At 39.9% G+C, this 20253-nt stretch overlaps 2 protein-coding genes across 2 annotated transcripts in view; one reads left to right on the top strand and one right to left on the bottom strand.

Annotated features, from left to right (window-relative positions):
- TSPAN14 (tetraspanin 14) overlaps positions 1-5239 on the top strand; it is a 32872-nt gene extending 27633 nt beyond the window's left edge. The window contains exon 9 of the mRNA XM_058810079.1: positions 1611-5239. Within this exon, the coding sequence (XP_058666062.1) occupies positions 1611-1682 (72 nt within the window). The 3' untranslated portion in view covers positions 1683-5239. The remainder of the gene's footprint in view (positions 1-1610) is intronic.
- A 1682-nt stretch (positions 5240-6921) lies between these two features.
- Positions 6922-20253, bottom strand: part of LOC131561393 (rap1 GTPase-GDP dissociation stimulator 1-like) — a 30606-nt gene continuing 17274 nt past the window's right edge. Inside the window, exons 8-13 of the mRNA XM_058810677.1 lie at positions 16462-16596; positions 13574-13699; positions 10384-10523; positions 9386-9512; positions 8262-8390; positions 6922-7055 (exon numbers count right to left, since the gene is read on the bottom strand). Of these exons, the coding sequence (XP_058666660.1) occupies positions 6922-7055; positions 8262-8390; positions 9386-9512; positions 10384-10523; positions 13574-13699; positions 16462-16596 (791 nt within the window). The remainder of the gene's footprint in view (positions 7056-8261; positions 8391-9385; positions 9513-10383; positions 10524-13573; positions 13700-16461; positions 16597-20253) is intronic.

Below are 20253 nucleotides of genomic sequence, written 5' to 3'. Positions count from 1 at the left end.
TTAGGTTTGTTAAGAGGATGGCAGAAACACCTATTATAGTAGAGGGGAGTTAGTGTGAAAACACCTGTTGCACAAAGCAGTGAAGGTTATAATAAAAATACAGTGCAGTAATAATAGTGTGTGATGATTGGGATATATATTGTAATATTAATATGGTCATACGTAATATACAATTATTTTATAAAATTTTCCCCGTGTTTCAGTGTCATTAAGGAAGGGGTATTTGCTGTCTGCTCCAGTAGATCTGAGCTCCAGCCTTCTATCACAAACCTGAACTAAGATACAGCCTTGTCCTTTGTGCTGAGGTTACCTCAGCCCGCTGTGGGTAACCTGCGGTGGCTGACCTGAAGTGGTTGTAGCATGCTGCTCAAAATGGTTGGGAATGTAAGAGCAGGGAAATAGGTGAACAGGTAGCAAATGTGATGTTAGCAGGACCAGATGGAAGATGGACACTTCTATTTCCTCATCAGTGCTTCATACATCAGAGAGGGAGCAGAAGTTCTCAGTAAAGCATCTTATGTTGCTGCTTTCAAGGTGGATGCTGCTTTCATTGTGGCAGTTGTTTGCACTGCATTAATTTCTAGGCTATGAAATTCCTTCACTTCAATGGGAAGCAATAAACTTTAAATTCTGCTACAGAAAGGATTTTCCAGGTAATTGACAACACTTGAGTGCTAGCAAAAGATCTTCCTCCAGCCCTGGTAATACTGCCCTCTGTAGCTTAGGGTTTGATATGTTTTTATCACCACCTGGTGATAAGGTTTCCATGGGATTGAGAAATGCTGTGCTAAGAACAGCACCTCTTGCTAGGAAGATGGTCAAGACACAGTTTGATCTTTTGGCAGTGTGTTGATTGACAATAACTTGACAATGCTGTTCTCTATTCATGTCCCAAGGCTCTGTGAAACCACTTTCAGTTATTTGTATTTTCCAGTTGGGTCTTTCTTGTGCATTAAGCTATTCATTGTGGGACTGAGAATTAGACATAACCTGACTACATTTAAATGAAATCTTTTGGCTTTCCCAAACTTCACTCTTGTTTTATATTGTTGCTAAGAATGTTTTAGGAAATTTGCTGAGTTACAAGTTTATCCTCAGTTTGCAAAGGAAGATTTCCCTGAGAACTGACATGAATGTTAAAATTTCAAATTTAAAATGTCTCTGAATAATCTGGGACTACTCTTTTCTCTGTGACAAGAATTTCATTTTAGTACAGGTAATTGTACATTCTGTCTCTATTTAAAAAAATTGATCTAAAAACTGACTAGGTTGTTATTCAAAGTTGTGGAACAAATGCAAATGTCTGCTCTGTAGCTTTAGCAGTAGGTAACCATGGGTGTTTTATGACACTCAGACTGGGTTAAGTGAATTTGTTCTGGCTCTAAGGCATCTGAAAACTTATTATTTTGAAGGCTGCTGAAGTTTTACATAAAAGCATCTTTCTCTTGAGTTTTATTACCTGCAGGATTCAGTTACCTTAATCTTTTAGTAATAGCTATGCTTTGATGGATGATCTCGGCTATGAAATATCTGAACCTGCCAACAAACATCTTGCAGAGGTGCATTACAAGTGTTTTATCTCACAAATGGTGTATTTTTTATCTTTTTAGATTTTTGGGATTTTCCTAGCCAGGACATTGATTTCTGATATTGAAGCTGTAAAGGCAAGTAATGCCTTCTGAATATGAAAGCAGACCCACGTTGCAAGACAGTGTATGTTAAGATGATGATTGGACACCAAGGCAGAAGAAATGCACAGACCATGAAATACTCCTGTTATTAAAAGCCTTATGTGGATTTTTTTTTTCCCTGCTCATGCTTTTTGTTAGAAGCTGTTACAAAAAGCAATCACCAAACACCTGCTGTCTACCTTTTTTCTGGCAAGACAACTCAGTGCACCAGTGTTGGTCTCTGAGGAAGAAATGGAATTTCCCAAGACATTGGCAGAGCAGATTTTGAAGACTGTAGGAAGGAGCCATGAAACTGCTGTAAACCCTCTCCTTGAAGGATTGCTAAGGAGATTGTTCTGTCTTCACTCCTGTCTTCTGTCTTAAAATGTAATCTTGTCAAATGTCACATGCTGATTTCTTCAGAACCTTGCAATCATGTTAATCTCTCCAGTAGACTTATCCAGACATTTTTGGCAACATATCCAGCAACCATAATTGGAAATTGGGAAAAACAGTCACAAAATGTCTAGATCTTTAGTTGATTTCAGGTTGTGCAAATCCCACGCTATTCTGAAAAATGCAAGCCAGCTCCCAGGATGGGAAAAATCTGACTATCTGTAGCATTAAATCTTAGAAATCTCCATTTCAGGCAAGAGGGTGTAAACCCTGATGCTGTTTCCTGTCTGAGAAAAATGTAAATATTCTTTATTTATAGAAGAAAAACCTCTTTAAAAATGCTTATCCTTTCAATGATCAGTAACAGCTTTAAAAAGTGCTGCCTGCATACACTTCAGAATGCAGCTTGTTTCAGTAGGTAGCAAGCATGCTGTGCTAGCTGTTGATGGCTTTTGTTATTCCTCTAGTTTCTGTCACAACTGCTATGTTGATCTTCACAAGTCTGAAGTGCCACTACCAGGACTGATGAAAGACTTTACAAATTCAGTGTTAATCCTTACTGGAATATGTTTTTAAATAGGGAAGTACAGATTTAGCAAAATATTATAAAGTTGTTGAATTTTAAAGTCTTGTATAAAGCTATTGAGCCATCAGTTCTGCCTGGTTCATGGTTCAAGTGTGAATCAAAATGCAGTGAAGCAGAATAATTTCTTCAGTCATTTTCTACATGAAGCTGAACTAGTCCTTCTTATGTGTCAGGGTTTTCATTTTAATCAAGAGAAAAGTAAACTCTTCTTCCAGTCCTCCCTTTGTGGGGGTTGTGGATGGATCTGTAGGTCAGTAGGAGTTCCAGTCTCTTCTGTAAGACTTTGGTGTTGTATCCTTAGCTGTAAGGTGAAAGTCTGTGGCCGAAGTGTTTTTGGAAGTAGCTGTCAGTCTTACTGTGGGCCATATAACTAACATCATTTACTGCTTCCAGTGACACCAGGGTTTTCAGGGAGAGTAGGTTCACTTACAGTGCCTAACACAGTGTAAATTTTAGAAAAGTATCTATTTTTATAATGATATTTTACTATATGTAGTGTGCCTGAAGGATTTAATACTTGTCTTTCTAAAGTATATGGCTTTCTTTGGAAGCCAAGCTTTTAAATATATTCTTTTTTCTATTATGCATGTATTAACAAACATTTCACTGGCAAAAGTTGATCAACAGTAAGAATCTTTGTCTGGTGGATTGTCCAGACATCCTTCTAGCTTGTAATCTTGAAGCACTTCACACAGTGCTCATGTGTACTTCAGCTTTCATAGTTCTTTTTCTGGCCAGTGATTGAGACACAACAGGAAAAGGAAGCTTGTCTAAGCATGGCTGATTTCCTTACAGTAGCAGAGAATAGTCTGCTATTAACTCGTCTGAAGACCTGAAAGTGAAATGGCTGGAAGTACACTGTGACTTTTGAAATTTGGTATACAACAAGGAAACGATAGCAGTAGATCACTGAGGGGAGAGCAAGAGGCATTTCTTCTGTAAAGCCGTGAATTTGAGGTCTGTGTTACCTGTTTGTTGAATCTGATCCACGAGGAGCAGCCAAAATTGTGTGATTGTGCTACAATTTACAACTTGGTAAGCAGCAGAGCAGTGGCCAGCAAACTGTGCTTTAAATTCTGGTGCTTGAAACTTTGTAACACCTCATCAGCCAATTTACTTGGTTAAGGTTGTGTGTGATAATCTGATGTATGTAAAACTGGAGGAGGCAGATTCCTATCTGGAAGTTTTTAGTCATTGAAAACACCAGCTAGGGAGTTCATTTCCCTTTGCCAGTTTCTGACACAGCCAGCTCCTAATGCTAGGAAGGAATTCCAGCGATTTGGTGAAAATCATTCTGGAGTCAAAGATGGCTGTGGAGCTCATGCACTGAAACTAGCTGCTGACAAGAGCAGCATTACAGGTCAGGATTCCAGGGTCTGCAAATCTTGCCAGGTTACCTGAAGACTAATTAATACTTGTTTTTTTTTTTTTGAAGCACTGTTTGTATGTAAACCAGAATTTAACTGAAGTATTGTATTTCCACAGTTCAGTCTTGATGGCTTTGGCCATATTAACACCAGCCTTTGTATCAATGTTTCAGTTATTTGGAACTGAATTTGAGAGAAGCTCAACTTATTTGAGGACCTTTAAATTCATGGAGTGAGTTGTCTTTTTTGCCACTGTGGATCAACTTCTCTGTGCTTATTCAGTGTAATTTTTTTAAATCCTGGGGCTCTAGGTTGTTTTGCCCCTCTGTGTGCTGAAGTACACCCATAGGTGGCTGGTGTAATTTCAGACTTGTAATGGGAACACATTCTGCTTAGTTTTATTTAGCGCCTTCTCTGTGGACCTGCAGTGACTTCATGGCTAAAGATTTAGGTTATGGTCTAAAAAAAGTCTTGTCAGCAAAAGCAGCTGGGTGTGAGCCTGCCTCTGAAGCCTCAAAGGAAAATTAATTCAGTGATCTCAAGGAGAGGTCTGATACATTGTGGATGTTGAGATTTCAGCAGGTGCATTTGGAACAAGTTCACCAACACTACAGTGGAACCAAGGTTTTTCATGAAGATGTCAAAAGAGGCCAGACTTGAAGAACTGGACTAAGAGAAGCAAACTTCAATGTGATATCTTTTACTTCTCAGAAATGAGCACAATGTATTTCCGTTAAGCAATGTATGTATGTGTCAGTGTGTTTGACAGTGCAGCTGCCTCTGGTGTTATTGATATAACTGCATTTGGACCCAGTTTCCCTGTACATGAAGAGGAGGATGAATATAAGCACTGAAAAAAGTGCAGTGACCAAAGGACCTTGAGTTGCCTTGTGGAAGCCTGAATGTTTCTTCCCAAGAGATCTTTAGCTTTGGTGAGCTCATGCAGTGCCATGTGGACAGACGTGTGCTCCCAGTCCATGGAGCTCGATGTGGCCATTGATTTGTGTAGAATTGCCTTGGGTTTTATATCCCCATCCCATCCTCCCCTCTTTCTTCCCCTTACTGCCTGTGCATTGTCATGCAGCTTGAACATTGTTCAGCCACTGGGAGGGGAGCTCTTGTCTCCTCTTCTGAGATGGCTTTTCTGAGTGACTTTCAATATATTTTTTTCTCAAGCCTTAAATTTGATTAAATAAAATTCAATATTTTCTACTCCTGGAGTTTGATTCCTGAGATTTGTTGCTTACAGTCACTAATACTTCACTCTTGAAGGTTTAGACTGGCTGCTGAGGCTGCAGTTTGTGGGTAATCCAGAAATGGTGGAAGTCCAGGGGTGCTTATTTTTGTATTTTGCTGAAACTAATTATTTATATTTTTTCTTTTCAGTTCAAGTTGTTGAATAATAGATGAGACTGATGTTTTTCTCTGCATTTTTAATGGAAAGCCATGAACAAGTGAAGAGCTGCAGAATGGTGTAGAGTTAACTATTCAATCTCTGGACATCAAAAAAAGTTAACAGTGCTGTTTTTCTTTTCTCCTATTATGTGATCAAAACTTGCTTATGTGTTACTCAACAAGTGTCACTTCTCTTGGGTGGTTTTATGAAATTCCCTTTCTCAAGGCCACTCCTGAGAGTGATATTTGGTGATGAGTGTCATGGGCTAAGTAGTGCTACTGGGTTTTGCAAGTGGAAAAGCTTTTGCAGGAACAAAGTTGTCGTGTTTGTTTGCAGACACAAGCCAGTTGTTCTCAAACTGAGAACATGAAGCCTTGTTGACTTCTAAATACAGTCTGCTTTATAATAGGTTTCTGAAGATCAGTGCTTGTTTATTTTTTCCCAATAGCTTTTCTGCTGGCTAAAAAAAAAAGTAATTGCTCCCAAGCTTTTCAGTCTCTACCACTTCATTGTTTTGAATTTGATCTTTTAGGTTTGGGCAGCATGACTGCAATGTACCTTCAACTGCTTCAAAAATTTCCCATAAGAACAAGTTGTGGAATAAATCTGTTACCTTCTCATCTAGTGACCTTTTTAAACACAAAAGGATTCCACAGAAAGGTTCAGAGACATTTGTTTTACTACATTTCTTTTTTTCCATTATCTAAGGTTAAACCCAGGTTCTCTTATGGGTGGTAGTGGAATGCTGGCTGCCTCTACATCCTCACCCCCGCCCACTTGTAATTTCTGACTGGCTTGTCCAAGCACTGTGTGTTCACTGACTCTGGTTTCTTGTAAACTTTGCTTCTGCAGAGTCTCATTCCAGTAGGTGCAACTCTGAAGTCAGGACAGGACTGTAGCCTGAAGTATTTAGGAATATAACTTGTGACAGCAGCAGGTACAGTTTCAGAGATGGGCTTTACAATTGGAGATTGGAGGGAGAGGTAACTTAAACACAGTTTTGGTTTAGACATGTCCACCTAACAGTTGGGCTCACAGTGTCATTCACAATGTGCAGATGTTGAATTTGTGCCAGTTATCCCTTTGCATTGTTTAAGCTACAGCTTTAATCTAATTCATGTTTCAGGTTGCATGATAAAAGCTTAAGGCTTTTATATAATTATTTTATAGTCCCATTGATACAAGAAAAATTGCAAGTGTGTATCCTAATCTCACAAGACCAAGCCACTGAAAAATGTATAACAAGTGGTAATTGCCTGATGTTTGTCCTGTGATTTTTCTTAACCCCATTTGCTTGACAGGACTTTTTCCTGCTGCTGTGTGTTAGTGGCTCAGTGAGGAGCAGCAGTGGTGCAAGTATCAGGCCAAAGAGATGTGCTAATGAGGAGGTTTTTATACACAGCTTTCAAAGCAGGAGCTGCACCTGGGCTTCAGCAGTGCTGGTTCTGCAGCAGCATGACAAATGCAAGGGTTGCAGAGCTGCCTTGCCTTGTGGGAGAAGGGACATTAGTGGGGTGTGTCTCCTCTCAGAACCTGTAATGTTGTGATGGCTCCCTTGACCACATCTGCATTGCTGTGACTGCAGAGCTGCTCGAGGGTGTCTTTGATCTTGTCCTCTTCTATTTCTTGTCTCAGATCACCTGAATGGGAGATGGAATGATGACTTTTAGTTACCTGCCATGGCATAGTGGCTCCCAACAATCGTAAGATAAAAGTTTGGAGTACTACTTGCTGTTTGTAATAAGCTGCTTCAATTAAAACATTTGTTTCAGTAGATACCCTTTCAGCCATTAGAAGTATTGGCCAGATTAAGGTTTTTTCTTTTTACTTGAAATCTAAGAACTAATTAGAATATAAAAGGAGATTTTGAAATTCTAATACAGGACAATTTCTGGCACTTTTTTGCCTGTCTGCTTTTTGCTACCATTCCGTATTAGTTAGACTCAGCTCTTAGCCTTACAGTTAGTCTCTAAAATGCTAAGTATATACATCTCTAGGAAAAAGTCCTATAGATTGTATCTGTTATGTCAATACTTCATAGTAGCACTGAAAGCTGCAAGTTCATTATCCTTATTCCAATATCTGTATGGCTACAGGGATAAAATAGAGAATACTGCAAAATCCAGCTTGTCTATCAATACAGGATTTAAAAGGCAGCTCACCTTGTGATCCATCCTTGCCCAAGTAAAATTATTATTTTGAATTTGTGTAATTTTTGTGTTAAGATGTGAGAAACTGCTACAAGATTTTTGGATTCTTGGTTTCAAGGTGATGTGTTTTCGTTTAGTGCTACACATCTGGGATAGTCCCATCCTGCTGGAAGCATTTGAAGTTTTCCCTGACCATGGAGTGAAACTGAAATGGTGCCCTTCAGATGCTTTACTCAAAGTCTCTGTGTGAAGGCAGCTTTGCTAAAATGGCTGCTTTATCTCAGCTTCTGGTTTGCTCACAGCACGTGCAGAGCAAATGTCTGCCTGCCTATGAGCATGGTACAGACTCTTTGGACACAGAAATGCTCTGGGTCTGCCAGGTATTTGTGCATGGTGAAGTTGGACAAAGATGCTTTTACTCCAGGAGTAGTTTTGCTATTTTGAGACTTGGTTATGCCACTGAGAGGAATGAAGCCTTCCTCTCTTTTTTATTTTCTTCAACTAATGGTTTAATGAGCTTTTCACAGAGAAGGAGACTACTTGACTCTGATTTTTGGTGATCAATACAGAATGAACCTCTAATATCCTTTTCTCATTCACTAGAGCAGTGCAGGCAGCATATTTTGGTAACAAAACCCACTTGTCTTCTTCACAAATATTCACCCTTCTGTCACAGACAACGTAAAATGAGGTTACCTGAATTAAGAAGTCTGCACAAAAGGCCCATTGAATTGTATTTCACCTCAGGACTTGTGTTGTCATCTCGTAGAAGTTTGTGTAAGCTCTGAACTAGCTGTGATTCTTTAAAAGATTCTTCAAGAGTATCTGAAAAATAAACAAAGAAATGGCAACCCTGAGCTGTTATCTGAAAAGAAACTATAAAGTGAATGTTTCCTTTTTTAAAGAAAGTTCTGCACTGGCTTCATTTCAAACTGGCTATACAGGAATGTCTTGAGCATCTCTCTTCTGCACTGAAGAATTTCTGTGCTCCTTTCTGTACAGAATTTCTTTACTGGCCTTATTCTTGAAGACAGGAACAGTCTACTATTGACTGTATATAATTAACCTTGCAGTAAATTAAAACCTGCAATGTTCAGTGCTAGAAAGGTTGCCTAAATGAGTTTGAGAGTTTTAATGATAGACAAGCACTAAAATGGGCTCTTCAGTCTTATGTGTTGGTAAAGAAAATTGCAAATTTTAAGTTTATTTTTCTTTTCAGTTTACCTTTTTAGGTACATAGGTTTCTGTGGTGCCTCTTTATTGTAATAAATTCAGACCTATTTTCAAGTTATACAGGAAAAGCCTGAAAACATTTGTACCTAACTCTGAAAATTAGCTCAGGAAAAGTAGTTTGAATCTTTACCATTTTTTCACTTGTTTTATTTGCAGCTTCTGCAATGTCTTTTTATTTATGCATCTGCTTTCCTCATGTCTGTTTGAAGATTATTTCTGCTACTTAGTCTTCATTGTCCATTTGAGTATATTATTTGTCCTTCATTTGGCCTTTATCATCTTTTTTAATCTTCATCACCTTCACTTTCCCCTTTTTTTTTATAGGTTTCTAGCATCATATTATGCTACTCAAATAGTGCCTGTCCACACAGCATGATAATTTGACTCTATCCTAAATGTAAAAAATCCTTCAGGCCATCCCCAAAGCCTATTGATTTTATGATCCGAATGGTGACAACCTTTATTTCATGCTGAAGAGCTAAATCTAGACAAGAAATGTGCTTTTTCGTACATGTTACCTAGAATTAACAGCATGACAGTATTTCTTAATAATTAAGGATCTTGCACAGATTTTAGGGGAAAAATACCTAAATCAATGGCAGATGCTATTGCCAAGGCTTTCAGAGCCTCATTCTGCAGGGCAGCTTGTTCACTTGTTGTCATGGAAACCAGATGCTTCACTCCTTGTGCTGCCTGGATGGCTTTGACCACTTCCTGTGAAAGCAAAGGTAAAGCAGATGGAAATCTAATATAGGAGCGGAGTAGAATGAAGAGGGAAATGAGATTGCACCCTTCAGCTTCTGAATAGAGGGAAGTTCTGTTTGCTGCAGTGCAAACTGACAATATTCAAAGGCTAGGGACAACATTGCTTTTGGCACTGATCATACATGTCTGCTTAGAGCTGGTCTAATATACCTGGAATATCAATACTTAGAATTAACTATAGATGTCTATCTGTAAGATAAATATATATTCTGTCTCATTTCAATTTGTCCTTATTCCACTCTTCCATTTCAAGCCATCAAACTAGCAAGGATTAGTTTTGCTTTATCAAAGCCTGTGCAGAGAGTATCTACTTTTTTAGTCACTACCTCATAGTAAAGCATGGCTGGGATGCTTGTGTGTAATAGCACAATTTGCAAAAAAGAAGCCTGTTTGAAAATGCCAGCACGTAAAGATCATGCCAGATTCATCCATCATGGATAAATGGGCTCTTTGGATTTTCCTGAGGACTGACATTTAGGACAGCTCTGGGTTACTTTTACCATTTTAATTTGAAATATCGCCATGTATTTATGACCATAGAAAACTTTACCTGCTCATTACCATTTGTCAAGCCTTACTGGAGCAGGGTCAGTGTTGACAAGTGACAGTCAGTGACCATGGTGCTCATTCTGTGAGGTGTCTGTGCTTATGGAGTGCTTGGGTCTCCCCCTTACTGGTATTGAGGCAGAACGGAGAGGTTCTCACTGTGAACCTTCCTGGCTTTCATTATAGGGCTGCTGTTTAATCCCTAGCTCTGCCTACAAGCTTTAAGAGCACTTGAAGGGTGAGGTAGAAACGTGTCAGAGCAGGGTTCTGGTACCTGGGATCTGTTGTGGTGCAGGATGGATGCCAGCAGCCGGTTGGCCTCCCCGCAGATGCCGCTGTGGTCGCTGCCGCTGCACCACTGCACCAGCCGGTCGAGCAGCAGCGGGTCCTGCCCCAGGAGTTCAGCTGCATCCGCTGGGGAGAAGAGCATCACCAAGAGGCATTCAAAATCAGAGCCCTCAGTCTGTCTGCCACAGGAACGCCAGTGTAGAGTAACTGGGGCAGTGGACCTGTGCTCAGCAGCCTTCAAGAACTCTAATTGAAGGACTGAGCTGCTTTTAAAAGATCTTGGAAATATTTTCCAAAGGAATCATGCAGGGGAAGGACAAAATAAGCTGCGTCAATAGATCTATCATTTTAAAGGGGCTGCTGAAGTAGGACTTAGAATAAGCAGCTTTCTGTCTTTGAAAACAAATATTCTGTTTTGATACTTCAGGAGGCCCATTCCTTTCCCACTTGGCTTTTGGCACTTGCGCTTTGAGCCCTGCACAAATGTAAGTGTGGGCTCTGAGGAGCCTGTTCATGCTGTTTCAGTGATAATTCATTACTGTTGGTAGTGTGGGAAGCCAAGGCTTAGTACAGAATGGCAGCATGTCAGTAATTGGATGACCTGAGTCTTAAGACTGTGTGTTGAACCATGTATAAGGCATTATCAGAAATTCCCCTTACTGTGGAATAGCCTTTTAATTTGCATTTCCCTGCGTTTCAGGAATCCTGTCTCAAGACTTGCTAGAAATACTAGTGTCTGTGGTTGACATTTGAAAAAACCTCACTAGATAACTTGTCCTAGGAAGTGGAACTCTAATTATCTGAACATCTGTAACAGAAGGGATAGGTTTGATAGAGGCATCACCCTGCTCCTGTTCCTTTACCTGTCCCTTTCTCCGTGCACTGCATTTCTTTTGAGACAGGCTGGAAGAATCAGATGGAGCATGCACCAGAAGGTCAGTGTCAGTAAACCCATGATGGCTCTGGATATTTTCCAGAAGCTGTAAGTCAGCCCATGCTCTGTCTGTTTTGGGGGGAGGGAGATGGGGAAGTACACACACTTGCTTTTTGATTTGTCCAGTATGCTAAGGAACAATCCACATTTCAAAATCCCACAAGGAATGTGGGAGCTGGTAGCCTAGCTGGCATACTTGGTTTTGAGACAAGAGTTACTGGGCATTGCAGGGCCACCTGCATGTTGTCTCCTGTAACACAAGACTCTTGTTTCTAGTCAGATGTTCCTTGTTAGTCTGCAGAGATCACAGTAATCCAGCTTAGTACAGGAAGGTGAAGTAAGAGGCTGGAGGATGGAACCAGTTTAAGACATTTGTGGCAGAGGCAGGTTCATTACTCAGTTTGACAGGCAGTAGAGCTCTTTGAGATAAACTCCAGTTAGTTACTCTTAACAGGAAGACCTTTTAACTTAGAATTTATTAAAATTTGTCATTTTATAAGGTTGAACTTTCAGTTGTGCTGAAAGTCCTTTGGCTACTGAAGTGCACAAATTATTCTGCTCCTCTGAAGCCGAATGGTGGAAGAAGCAGGAGTTAACATCTCTTTAGAGTAATGAAGCTGACAGATCTGCCTGCAGTTTTCTGTGGTTAGGAAGAAACCTGCCTCTTCTAGTCTGTAAGCCTCAGCATGCCTGCTGATAGTCAGAGTAATGAATTTATCCTAGATAAGGCAATTAACTAATTTAGTGTGGACTTCTTAGTAGATATGTGTTCATAAGAGTTTCAGGCTGAGTTAATTAAAGGCAATGTTAGCTCATGGGTAAACAGAATAGAAGGTAATTAAAAGTGGGAGAATTGTGTGTTCATAGGTGGGAATGGATAAACATTGAATCTCCTACATATTTTATTCTACTTTGCATTTTGATAATTAATTTGTTTCAGATTCAGAAGTTGTACCTTGTGCCAAATTCTGACTTTGTATTAGGGCTGGTAAATAAAATTTAAAAATATAATTTAGTGTTTGATAATTTAGATCTATGTTACTGTGACGTCTCAATTTTAAATGTTAAATGCCTTGTCACAATTGAGATATAATTTTGGAGAAATGACCTTACAATGACTTCTTCAAAGCCTCAGAACAAGAAGATGCTAGGTTTCTATGTGTCTTGCAATGTTCATTTCCTATCACAGTGAAATGTAAGTGAGAGCAGCTTTTCACTGGACTGGAAGTAGTGCAAATTAATACAAGGACTAAATCGAAATTTTCTATCATTCATGTTAATTTGATAAATGATGAAAATAATTCTCGTATTAAGTGGTGTCTGCAGTAGTGCAATGGAGTGCAGCGTGGAATCTAGCAGTGTGAGGTTTTATCCTCTTCCTTATAACTAATGAAGTATGTCTGTAATTGTCCTATGTCAGTTATCACTTCCCATCACAAAATGGTCTATTCTAACTATTCTAGTTTTAACTTATGTTATTCCTGCATATCAAGGAATCAGAACTGATTAGTGCTCTAGAGCAGCTGCTCTGGCAATGGGAAAGACCATACCAAACTGCACACTTGTTTTGTGTCACTGTCTGGTAAGAGCTAAGTAAGCCTAAGGATTAATTAAGATATTGAAGTATATCTTAATGTAATTCCAACATTGCATTTTGAGAAATATGCACAATGATGTGCACAGAAAGATTATAGTTACTTTTGCATAACCCCCTCTGTGTTAAACTGAGTGAAGTACAAGTAGATAATCTAATACATTAACATGAAAATAAATTCAACATTTGAGCCACATGAGCAAGATAAAACTGGCAACATATATAGAAAGACTGGTAGAAATTAATTTCTTCTGCCTTATTCCACCCCAGCTCCCTTTATTCCTTTTGTGTTCTCTAGTTCTTTATTGATTTGCTGTCCTGTGATTTGACATTAAAACCTGTCTCTTTTTCATCAGACTCATGCCTTGCTGCTCTATCTCTGGTGAAAAATATCTTCTTTTTAGGCCTTTGCGTGTTCTCACTGACTGCTGCAGATTTGTTCCATGTGGTTTATTTCTCAACCACTCTGAGACTGACTGGGGCAGTCTGGAAAGCGTGCAGCCTCTGGCAATAATCTCTGCTGGAAGCTCTCCAGGTGGAGTGGAACTGGGTTAGCAGGACACAGCCTGCAGTCTAGCACAGCCTGTTTGGCAGGGCAGGGAGGAGGGAGCTCAGGGCTGATGTCAGTGAGCACTGGCAGGTGCCTACCTTGGCCATCTGCTAGTGTGCGTAGTGTCCCCAGGAGTTTGAACTGCACAGGAGGGCTCTCTGACCTCAGCAGCGCCTCGATCCGCTCGGCAACGCCTTCCTCCAGCATCTGAACCTTGCTGACAACTACAAAATGGGAGAGAGGGGTTGAGTGAGGCTCAGTAATGGCAGAAACATCTGAAAATGTAGAGATGACAACTGTTCTGAATTGTGTGCTGTGCTAGGATTCTGGTGAAAAGTCCAACTTGTTAGTGAGCTCAGAAATTAGGTCAGGGCTACCTGATTACTTGGATTTCTCTTTTGGGCTAAAGCTTTCATAGGAACTGCTCTTGGGTAGTTTTGGTCACTTTTGGTCTTAGCCCTGCCTAGAACAAAGTACATAAAGCACAGCATTGTTGTTTCTCTTCCTTTTTCTAGTTGTAATAGATTATCCATCCACTTGTGCAGTCGCTGGAGGAAGCCTCTTGTGCTAGCTCACTTTAAGTGAACTGGGGGGCAGAAGTGATTTACTCAGCCACAATTCTTGGAAAATTATTTTCTTTTAGTATTTGAGCTCACTGATGCCCTGTTTTCATGCCTTTGTTTCTGTGCTTTCCTCTCATTTTTGCGTCTTTGCTCGAATGCTTGGTGCAGTAAATCCCTTGTAATAATCAGAAGCTTGTCTGCACAGAGTCTTAATACTGCTTAACTGTGCCACCAAAAGCTGCTTCCTTCAGAGCAATTTTTTTTCTATCTTCTGCATATATTTTTGGGGGAGTGGTGAGGAAGATTGGACAGTGAAATGAGGGGATTAACTGTTGTATCCCTCATCCTTTTATTGGGCAAATTGAAAAGCACAGCCTATTAGGCTTAATGTTCTTGTTCCTCAGTGGCACAGACTGACTCCTTTTACTAGATCATACTGACTTTTAAATTTTTTATAAGCATCTGCTATCTTTTAAGATCAATGCTTGAATTGAAGAGTTTTCTATGTCTATTTCCAAGTGTTCACCCATATTTAATTCATGTTTATGGATTTGCACTCAGTGTCTTTCATTTTTCTTTTTCAGGTAGCAGATTATATTGTTGAAAGTGATAGAGTTTGTGTTTCTAGAAGTGTTTTTGTTAAAGAATACCTAGCAGATATTACAGATAAATTAGAGATATTTTTATGAATTAATGATGAAAAGTATATTATAGGGAGAGCATTTTATGTGTCCACACACTTGGAAACATCTAAAATGGTTTGTTATAACTTGAACAGAAGAGACAATCAAAATGCTGTATGTTGGTGTAGCCACATTTCTCCTCACAGAGAAAAGCCAGGCAATCTTCCCAAGAATATTTCTGAGATTCACATTCTCTGAACCTCAGGGAAAGGAAAAACAATGCTTATCTCATTTGCTGTGCCTGTGTTTGTGCAAAAGTAGAATGCAATATGGGGATTGTTTACCCAAAGTGATGTTGTTTTGTTTCCTTGGCCTATCAGGGCCAAGTGTGTGTGTGTGTATGTCGGGACTGTTGGCTGACAGTCAGTGGATGCTGTGCAGCGGAGTGCAGTTGATTGCTTGGCAGATTCAGTTTAGATATAATATAATATAGAATAATATAGTATAATAAAGTAATTAGCCTTCTGATAAGATGGAGTCAGGTGCATCATTCTCTCCCCTTCATTGGGGGGTGAAAAAATCCACTATATACTGGTATTTTACAATTGAGTTGAGCCTTTTAAAATCCAACTTCAAAGAACATTAAGATTTACTGGTTCTGTATAATATGAATATTAGCTTTATAGAAGAGAAACTTAGACATCCCTGCCAGGTGTCTCCACCCCATTCTCTGTACTTTAGGCTGTGAATCCTGTTCTGATTTTATTTTTTTTTTCTTGAGCTGCTATGTGCTATTAATATGAAACTAATGAAACTACTTCAGCAGCAGGTAATGAGATTACACTTTATAATATTTAAATTCTTTATGTAGATGAGGAATTGTGGTGGTGTTCACAGGGATCCCAGGAAGAGCAAAGAGGTGAGGATCTGACTTCATGTTTGAGAAGTCTGGTTTATTATTTTATGATATATATATTATGTTAAAACTATACTAAAAGAATAGAAGAAAGGATTTAATCAGAAGACTTGCAAAGAATAGAAGTGGAATGGAATGATAACAAAAGCTTGTGACTCTCACAAAGTCTGAGCCAGCTGGGCTGTGATTGGCCATTAGTTAGAAACAACCCCATGAGACCAATCACAGATGCACCTGTTGCATTCCACAGCAGCAGATAACCATTGTTTACATTTTGTTCCTGTGGCCTCTCAGCTTGTCAGGAGAAAAAATCCTAAGGAAAGGATTTTTCATAAAATGTTTTTATGGCAAGGAATTCCTGGTGAATTATTCCAATATATGTTTCTGCAGGGGAGGGGGGAAGGTCAGTTGTCCCTGAAACCACAAGGGACTGGCCCTGGTGATGGGCCAGGGCTGCAGGGATGCCCTTTGTGTACGAAGGATGGCAGTGGGGTGAGTCAGAGGTGTCAGCTGGACACCAGGGATGCCCTGTGTGTGCAGAGGATGGTAGTGGGAGAGTCAGAGGTGTCAGCTGGGCACCAGGGACGCCCTGTGTGTGCAGAGGGTGGCAGTGGGAGAGTCAGGGGTGTGCAGCTGGGCACCAGGGACGCCCTGTGTGTGCAGAGGGTGGCAGTGGGGGAGTCAGGGGTGTGCAGCTGGGCACCAGGGATGCCCTGTGTGTGCAGAGGGTGGCAGTGGGGGAGTCGGGTGTCAGCTGGGCACCAGGGATGATCTATGTGTGCAGAGGGTGGCAGTGGGGGAGTCAGGGGTGTCAGCTGTGCACCAGGGATGCTCCATGTGTGCAGAGGATGGTAGTGGGGGAGTCAGGGGTGTCAGCTGTGCACCTGGAACAGCGAGGCTCTGCAGGGCGCTGAGCGCAGCCTGTTGGACAGAGGCGTCCCCGCTCCGCACGTGTTTCTCCAGCAGGTCCAGCAGCTGGTGGATCACCCCCAGCTGGAACAGCCGCAGGCAGTTCCCATCTGGAGAGAGGCAGAACCAAGCAGGTGAGAGAGGTAAGAAACACAGTGATGCAAATGCAGAATTCAGGGAGTCTCTACCTTGACTATTGTCATGTCTTGCTATGATCAAGACTATGGCTTTTGCATTGTTATTTGCAACCTTCAGCTCTCTATAGAGAAGTGAACATCAGCTACCTGTAAACTGATGCTGAGACACACTCCAGTGGAGAGCTTTTAAGGGACAATCACTGTCAAATTAAAACCATAAGTTCCCCAGTCCCTTTCTTTCCCTCAGTGCTGCTGCATTTCCCATTATACATGTAGTAGAATACCAGTGGCATTTTCCATTTCTCACCAGGACAGTTTTAATGCTCTTTTAATTTTGCTATTCTACTGATTTAAGACACTATTGTGAAACCAGGGATCTTACCCACCAATGGTAAATCTGATTACTAGTTCTGTACTGCTGTTATTTTGTTTTCCATGAAATAAATTGTCATTAATGACTCCTTGAAAGAATTAGAGCTAGATTTTTCTTGCCTCTTTTGAGAAACCCATTTTCTGAAATGAGAAATCTATTTGTGTTGCACTCACATGAAGCTCGGAAAATGAGTTGACCTGGAGAGATCTGGTTTATTAAATCCCAGTGAAAGAGCAGATTTGTACATTCCAAAAAAACTACCACTTTTGCCCAGCAATGCTCTGCAGTATTTTGTCAGTGCATTTCTGGATCTCTCCTCCTGTCTGAGAACTTGCTCTGTACAGGTGGCAGCTTTGTTTTCAGAAGCTGCTTAACTCACCTTGTTGGGAAATGAGAAGGTTCTGCCAAAGAGCAAAAGGAAGCCCTCTGTGCTGCTGATGACATCCTTTCTGAAGGAAGTTTTTTGAACACGCCATTTGGAAAATAACTTTTTGTATTTTGCTTTATGCAGTTTATGCCTCAAGAGAAGTATATACCTGACATATGTGAACATCTCCTTATTGTGTGCTTTTACCTTGTGAAAGCTGTTTGTTAAAAATGGCAAAACAGTGTGAACACTAAATAGAAAGACATTCACCTGGAATAAAGTGTTATCCATGGAACTGTACATGCCTCATGCAAATACATGGTCTGGCCAAAAGTAGCTCTAGTACTTTGCTGCAAGAATAAGCAGATGGGACTCAGTTTCTTCATGCAGTAAAGCCAAATGTTACAGCTCGTTTTGGTACAGTTTTCAAGAGCTCATGTATAACTCTAATTGGTTCATGACTATCTTTCCCCTCAATTAATTAGTTAGAAAATGCCTGTGTGTGTATGTATAAGACTCTCTCTTTACCCAGGTGTTTACATATTTTCTTTGTGGATTCTCATGGACAGACTTTGTTTTTTGCAGGTGCAAACAATTCTCTTACCAGAACAGTTAGTTTTGCTAACAGCTTCTCATTCCTCTGATTCTTTCTTATGGCAACTTAGAGGCTTAGCTGATAATTCAGCAGAGCAAGGCCTGATTTTATAAGGCCTTTCTTTTGTAATTTCTCTTCTTGTATGCAACAGTACTTCTCATGGTTCTAACTGAATTTACAGACTGAGGTGTACAAACTTTTAATTTTTGTATGTATAGCATGTAAAAAGGGCCTTAGTAATTTTAACATTTCTGCTGGTTTGGATGTTATTTCCACCTCAAAGTCATAGACACTTGTGTTGTCTTTTTAATTAGTGCCTATGATTCTTTTAATCTCAATATTTCACTTAGTAGCCTGTTTTTCCTCTGTATTCTTACATATGTTAGATCAGAATTTATCAAATGCTTGTAAAATGGAGCTGGATATTTTCATGAGGGAACTGTCAGTCTGTGAAAAAGTTAGGATTCTACTCACACAGAAATCTTTTGATACCTTTTTATGCAGACATTCTGATGGTTTTGCTTGTCATTCAAGTGTTCTCTTGCCTAGTCCTAATCTTTGGAGATCAGAGTATATGAGGAAAATTGCCCAGTCCTCTTTAAGAACAGGTTCCATAGAAATAGGTCACCTCATTTGGTCTGATAAAATTCTACAGGGAAAATATTTTGATCTTCATATACACTAACCTTAATTGAACTTAATTTCTCTCCTGCCCCCACCTCTCAAACTGAAGAATGTCAGAACATTTTATTTTTTTCCTCTCATGTAGTAAAGTGCAAATAGGCAGAGCCCATTAGTGGTTGCCTTGCTTTGATTGTCACAGAGCTCCAAATTGCTTTTCTCTCCTATGGAGTTTTTGCTTGGATAGCAGCAGAACATTCAATTTAATGGTTCATAGTTAAAGTCTGATAGGAGCAGTCACTTTCATAGCTGCAAAAGCTGTCTGTCATCTTTTCACTGCCTGGAAGTCATTTGATGCTGAGAACAGATTTCCATAGGATTTTTTTTCTCTCAGATTAAAAGCTGTGCATACATCAGTGGCACACACTGAGGCATGAGAGGGATTATTCACTTCTTCCATATGAAACATCTCATGCTGTTGTGGGGAAGATGGGGGGAGAAGAGTGAGTGACAAAGCAAGGCATTGAGCTGAGTAAATTGAAATAGCCAGTTCAAGGCACTGGGGGCACTTCTGTGGCCTTTGGAGAGCCCTGATGCACAATGGCTGATTCAGAGCAAGGTATGAGGCAAGGAAGAAAGGGACTCTACAAAGGTTGTGAGGTGGAGGTGAAGAGATGTGTGGATGATAGTTTACTTAAAAAAAAAAAAAAAACAAACCCCAAAATTCGGATGTGAGGGAGTTTTTTTCTAATAATTAAGCACCTATTAGTGCAGAAAGTTGAGCAATTTTGTTAATGGAGTTTGAAGCCAGTACAGTAGCTATCAGTGAGATAGGACAGGAAGTGTGGGAGGGGCAACTTTTGCTGACTGATAGAGCACAGCATGCTTTCCAGGGGTCTGCTCAGAAGAATCTCTTTCTCTCTGCAGAGTATAAAGGCTCATTGCTTTCTGTAATAGGAATTGGAAGATAAAAGGGCTTATTTTGAGATTTCTTCCCATCTCAATGTCTGAGTAACCCTCCCTTCCTTAAAATGATTTAAAACATAAAACAGCAGTAACTCTGTGGATTTTTTTGTTTGGGCTTTTTGTTTGTTTGGAGGTTTTTCTTGTGTTTTTGTGGATTTTTTGGTAGGTTTTTTTTTGTGTGGTGTTGGTTTTTTTTGGTATTTTTTTATTTCTATCAAATATATTTGCCTTTAAGTATTTTCAGAGTCGTCTCTCTAATAAAGTGTGGTTCAGAAAAGAAAAAATTGCAAAGGCTTGCATACTTGATCACCCCTTTCTTTACAATTATGCCCCCCCCCCCATTTATTATAGTATCAGTAGCATCTGTAACTTAAAAGTATGCAAGTCTCTTGTCTGCAGAACAGAAAGTAATTATTTCAGTACCAGGAGTAGTGAAATCTGATAGTATTGTGTTTCTCTGCACTCACAAACAGTAGCTTTCCATCTTTCAAGGATAGAGAATAACCAATCTTAAAATTTCTTTTGTAAAATTAGCAATAAGCCTTGCCTGTGTCTTGGTACCTGCAAGTGTCTTGATGCGGTGCAAGTATCTGTGTTCTAAGAGATGATGCCACAGCCCTTAGCAAAAACCTGCTCTATGTACTTATTTGTGTTATGAGAAATAGAGAATATCTCATATCTGATTATAATTGGCTCCCAAACTGAGCT

The sequence above is a fragment of the Ammospiza caudacuta genome, chromosome 9, assembly GCF_027887145.1.
Source record: "Ammospiza caudacuta isolate bAmmCau1 chromosome 9, bAmmCau1.pri, whole genome shotgun sequence".
NCBI lineage: Eukaryota > Metazoa > Chordata > Aves > Passeriformes > Passerellidae > Ammospiza > Ammospiza caudacuta.
Note: the sequence above shows the minus strand (reverse complement) of the source record. Positions and strands in the feature narration are given on the sequence as shown.